A 6,174-nucleotide genomic window follows, 5' to 3' on the forward strand; every position below is an offset into this window, starting at 1 on the left:
ATCAACAAGAATAACATCGTGTTTCAATGTAACATATATGATCTTTGGAAATTATCATTATATCCAATGTAACATATTAAATATTGTTTCATCGTGTTTAATTTTTAGGGAAATCATTTTATTGTACAATTTAAGAAATGATCTTTGGAATACAAGTATAAGTAACATTGATATGTAATGTACAAATCATATCCCATAGGTTCATAGTTATGAAGTGAAGAGTATGCACATAATGAAATCATCCCTCCTCAACTATAACTAGAAGGGGTAACTAATGTGCAAATCATATACCATGAGTTTACAGTTTACTGCATAAGCCAACCAATAGAATCATCCCTGATAAACTATAAGTAACATGAATATCTGATGTGCAAATCATATAACATGGGTAGGCAGATATTAACTCTTAAGTAAGCACATACTAATAACAGGGGATTCTTTTCCTTCATCAAGACAGAGAGTTAACCCTGACTTCAACCATCCACATTTCAAAGAAAAACCACATCTTCCTCCTTGTCTTTTACAGAACAAAAAATCACAACCAATATGCAAAGATAAATATAACTTACCACCAACGACCTTACGAAGAACCGACCCAATTAGATTCCACCCCAAAGACGAAAACCACAAACTTATGCCAATACAAGATATTTATATTAAGTTTAGGGATTTCAAAACTTACGACACATAGGCCACAAATAGGGTTTAATCAACTTTGAATAAGAGGGGTTCAAAGATGAAGACGAGTTTCCACAAAAGTGGCTTCAACAACAACAATAACTGACAAGATTGAACAAAAAAAAAATTCCCACACTTATAAGAGTCGACTTCTGGTTAATGACTTCCCCGAAAGTAGACTTTTGGTTCCTCCCAGTCACAGAAGTGGACTTCTAAAAAGAAATAATAATGAGCACTTCCGAAAATGTAGTTAAAGGATGTCGACTTCCTAATTTTTATGAGAGACGAAATATAATATCGAAATATAATATTTACCTTAGATGAATACATTAAATTGATATAAATTAAAAATGTTAAAATTTTCCATTGCCGGGAATCGAACCCGGGTCTCCTGGGTGAAAGCCAGATATCCTAACCGCTGGACGACAATGGATTCTTGTTTATAAAAATTCGATTAACATTTTTGTTTCCCGTTCATAATTGTTTTAGAAATTAACTTTTGTACATAGCATAATTTTTGATTTATTAAAAAGTTATTCTATTTTTATTTATATATTCTTTTAGAAAATCTTCAACATTTTAATACTATATTAACAAATAGAGTTTAAGTTCAACCCAATTCTACAAATCCTAAAATTAATTTATATAAATTAAAATGTTTAAAAAATATTTTATGCATTTTTAATTTGTACATAGGATAATTTTTATTTATTAAAAATTTATTGTATTTTTATTTATATATTCTTTTAGAAAGACTTTAATCCATGGTTTTAATTAGGGATGTCAACAGGACGGGTAGGGTGCGAGTAGTACCTCCCCCGTATCCTACCCGCTGGATAAATATATGTCTCGTACTTGTACCCATATCTGTCGGGTATCCGTTATGCGGGTACCCGCATAATATTTTAATATCCATGGATATATACGGGTACCCGCGGGTATTTACAAAAAAATAAAAATAAAAATTTAACAACATAGTTTAATCGTAAATTCAAATAAAATAAAATACATAACATTCATAAATTTTAAACAAAGTCCAAATAATCCATTTATATAATGTTAAATGATAGTTTACAAATAAATTATTATTTTTAAACTAATTGATAAAAAAATAACTCATTCAAAATCAATATGTTAATATTTTAATCATTTTTTTTATTTTTTTTAATTTAAATTAGTGTATAGTGGGTACGGGTATCCACGGGTACGGATACTATGATACTTGTTGGCCTTAAGTTCAGTGAATTTATGATTTTGTATTTATGATATCATAAATGCGAATTGGAACTTCCTTCACCCTATTACTCGCTCAACATTAATATCAGCTTCAATATGCTTTTAGTGGCTTTAATGGTGTTTTTGCTTTTCTAATTTATTGTAAGCTGAAATTTCAGACAATGCCCTTCATTGCAATGAATGCAATTAAATGTTGTGGCTTGTTTAAAAAGTCACAGAAGAAGTGCAACAGGACAGTCTTTAGAGTGGGAAAATGTCACGTCACTTAAATAACCACTTTGGAAGGGTATTTTCGTCAAGAACTCTGCATCACACAGACTTAAGGGAATTTCTTCAGCTCCAATTTGAACGTTGTGTCATTGGGTGATATTGCATAAGAGAAAATGGAACAATGGGAGTCTCTAGACTTAGACGAAGCGGAATTGCAGAGCTTCATGCAACGGTGCAGTGGAAGCACGTCTTTGATCTCTGGTCCAGCAAGAAATTATCAAGTTGTGATCATGAACCATGAGGCAGGAAGACAACAGTCCACGCAACAGTTTATGGAGCACATTGATGTTGCAACTTTTGCTCGTGACTTTGAATCAAATGCTTGAAATGGGCGACCATGTTCATCAAACACCACGGTAATTTGTGATTCAAACACTCTGTTATACATATATACTATGAACCTGGTTATAAGCTTCATGAGTAATAAAATATGAGTGGACTAAATAATGCCAAAATGCAGGTTTGGTGGAAGGGGGTGACATAAAAAATGTTACTCCCATGTACACGAAAAAGTTGTTTGACAAATTACCCTTTGTGGCATGTGTTGTGAAGGAGTATAAAGGAAATGGGTTGGGGGATCTGTTTCTCACTGTTAAGGTTTTTAAAGTTGTATTGTGTTCTTAATTTCCTAAATTTTGTCTCACACAAAGTGGTAAACAAACATTATAATGGTGGTGAACTCTTTTATCAGGACTCAAAGCACACTATCCAGGCTAACGTTCACAATAAAGCAGTTTCACATGCTAAATGTGGTCTACTGATTGGTATTGGGGTTGTAATTTTACTGAAACAAGTGTTTGTATTCAATTCTAAGGCAGATAAGTTGTACTTAAACATCACTCTAAGGAATATTGTTAAGGTCTGATATTTAATACCTTATTCATTATATTGTGTCATGTCCAAACACATTATTGATTATGTTGTAAATAAATGTACAGTTCTTCAACCATGACATCAGTGATCCAACAATGGAAGAGGTAGCAGCTTCACACAAAGGTTGATGTAGAAAAGGAACCACCCCAACAACCTGTTCAGGCACAGATAAACCATACATAACCACTTATTGTAAACCCTGATGTTGAACCAATTGTTCAGCAAAATGTGGAAATCAATATGGATCCAAATATGGAGCATTTGGACCAAATCCTTGTGCAGACAATAAAGGATAGTAGTGAAGATGAGAAAATAACCTACATCAGCATTAATGATAGAATTAAAAGCTTGGTTGATCCTTTCAAGAAATTCAAGAACACTCAGGCAGGGCAATCATCAAAGCCACAACCATAGTGCCAAGTATATCCCATTAAATATTATGGTTTTCGATGACATCCTGAACTCAATGTTAAGTTTAGTTTTATTGTGTCAAACGTTATCTTATGCAAAACATTATGGGTATTTTGATTTTTAAATTGATTGTAATGTATGACATGTAAGGACCCGTTATTTAGTTATGTGATTGCTTAAACTATGGTTGTGGTAGACATATCATGCTCTTTAGCAGTTAGGTTGTTAATGGAGTGTAGACATAAATTTTGCTTTGAAGGAAACTTCAGGTTCGCAGTTACGATAACCGAGATTTGCACTTAAACTGCAAGTCTTTCATATGCAATAAGTTTAAAACAAACTCCAAAACATATAAATATAATTCTTTATGATTTGTTGTGACTCTACCATTTAAACGAAGTCCATAATTTAATCAGGCCTCCAAACGGGATACTTATCATGGAAGGGAATAATTCTTAAACATTTATGTTCAAATCATATAAGGCAGGTTAGGTGATATGGAGTACTGGGTTGACACTTACGTTGTGGATCATTTTTTACAGCACCACTTACTGAAATGGGTGCATTTTTTACCAACCCACCTCATGAACCAAAACAACATGTTAAATTCCCAAATCATAAGGGGTACTACTTCTATGTGTGTGAGGCAACTCAGTTTTATGCAAAAAAGATGAGGTTTGCATTTACGCCAACACAGCTTTCCACTTAAACTGGAAGTTTTTAATATGCAATAACTTGAAAACAATATCCAAAACATTTAAACAGTATTCCTTATCAATTGCTGTGAGTTAACCTTTTTAATGAAGGTTATAATTTAGTCACGCCACCTAGCGGGATGCTTCTCCTGTAAGTCAAAAAGTGTTAAACAATGTTTTCAAAATCAAATAACATAGGTTAGAATAACAGGACTGAAATGTAATCAAAATAACAAATATATGGACCAAATTGAGATTCAGACAATGACTTGACACGTGTTACTTTACTGACTTCACACGTGGCACAATATTGACGTGACACGTGGCATGAATAATTTTAAAAAAAATTAAGAAAATTCAAAAAAAAATTCAAAAAAAATTCAAAAAAATGAGGAGTTGACACATGACACATCCTTGACACCGTTAACATCATACTAACGGAATGGACCTAATTGTTACATATTTTCTGAAATATGGACATAATTGAGACTACAAAAAAATCTTAGGACCTATTTGAGATTTTTGAACAAAAATGTGGAGCAAGAGAGTATTTTAACCACACAAAAAATATAAAATAATACAAAAAAAGAAAGGGCAAACAAGGGACAACCGCTAATGTGATTGATTTTTTTTCCCTTTGGATTAAAGCTTTTGAAAATAAAACAATCATGTCTTGAAATTATGTGTGGCCATGTTTCTTTATCAAGAAAAAAAAAATGATCTTCCTTTGTTACCCATTTTGAGCCTATAAAAAAATCAAAATTTCTTTTCTAATTACCCTGAACAAGTGTCACTTTCATAATGATGTTAACATAATGTTTGCATCTATTTCATTTGACTTGTAATTCACCAATCAAACAATAAAAAAAGTTTGGAAAGACAAAAAATAAAATTGGTTATGCTAAAAAAAAAGAGAAACAAGAGTTTGAAAGTAAAAAAAAAAAAAAAAGAGGCGGTGAACAAAGATAGTCAAATAAATTTTGGTTGTAACTTAAAGACCCTTGTTTTAAATAATCTTTACACCATTTATTTTGAGCCTTCACTATCCATTTTTTATATCCCTTAGCTTTGGCCACAATACAAGCTTAATAAAGTTCACACAAATCAATGATTGGTTATTGTTGTTTTTTAAAAACTTTAATTTAGAAGAAAATATTTTGGTTTGTCTAAAAAAAAAGAAAATTGAAAAAGTGTGTTCAAAGATTTGCTTTCAAATACTGGGGTAGTTTATTTTTCGTTGACTTGTTTCCATAAAGATCCAAAATGCCCTCTCATGAGTACTCAAGTTAAATCAAGACCATGCCCTCTCATTCTTTCATTCTTCATTAGTTTCCTATCATATTTTTATGCTTTGAGCCTAAACTTTGATCTACCTTTCTCTTACCATTATTCATTATTCTCTCTTTAAATCTAAATTGGGATAGATGTTTCCCTTGTTGTTCATTCATTATAGTCGGGATTATCTTGAATTTGGGCAATTATTGACTTTGATTGTCAGGCTTATATTGGGGCAACTAGTATGAAGTCTCCCATCATTTTCAACATTCTTATGGTATCAACAACTAGGGTAAGCTTAAACACATTTTGCACACTAAGATCAATCTATACCCTCAAATTGGGGCAACTTTTGAAATCCCCATCTTTTTTTTATCAATAAATGGGGCAAGCCTAAACACACATCATCTCCTCAAGTTAACTCTTAATTATTAAATTGGGGCAACTCCTTTGTCAATTACCTCATCTAAGCCCTTTCAAGACCTTTGACAATTTCATGTATGTCACTCAAATAGTGTTCCAAAAATAATGATACAGAAAATAGGTTCTGAATAAACTGATCAAACCATAAAATTGTTTTCAAAGAAAAAATGTCAAAACAAAAAGATCCCATAAATCTAAAATAACAACAAATTGAGGATCAATTGAAATAAGTTTCATACAATGTAAAAGAGGAAAAATACACGAGGCATTCATACATACATCATTCATTTTTGTGAAAAGAAAAAAATTAGCA

At 31.8% G+C, this 6,174-nt stretch overlaps 1 protein-coding gene and 1 non-coding gene across 2 annotated transcripts; one reads left to right on the forward strand and one right to left on the reverse strand.

The window, feature by feature from the left end:
- Positions 1 to 1,039: 1,039 nt before the first annotated feature.
- TRNAE-UUC lies at positions 1,040 to 1,111 on the reverse strand. Its single transcript has one exon. It is a non-coding gene; the product is annotated as a tRNA-Glu (tRNA).
- A 1,419-nt stretch (positions 1,112 to 2,530) lies between these two features.
- Positions 2,531 to 3,617, forward strand: LOC114179487. The gene is made up of 3 exons (XM_028065880.1): positions 2,531 to 2,781; positions 2,876 to 3,043; positions 3,123 to 3,617. The coding sequence occupies exons 1-3, from the start codon at positions 2,683 to 2,685 to the stop codon at positions 3,183 to 3,185; spliced, it is 330 nt and encodes a 109-aa protein (XP_027921681.1). The 5' UTR covers positions 2,531 to 2,682; the 3' UTR covers positions 3,186 to 3,617.
- The last annotated feature ends 2,557 nt before the right edge of the window (positions 3,618 to 6,174 follow it).

This window comes from Vigna unguiculata, chromosome 1 (genome assembly GCF_004118075.2).
Source record: "Vigna unguiculata cultivar IT97K-499-35 chromosome 1, ASM411807v1, whole genome shotgun sequence".
In the NCBI taxonomy this organism is placed as follows: Eukaryota; Viridiplantae; Streptophyta; class Magnoliopsida; order Fabales; family Fabaceae; genus Vigna; species Vigna unguiculata.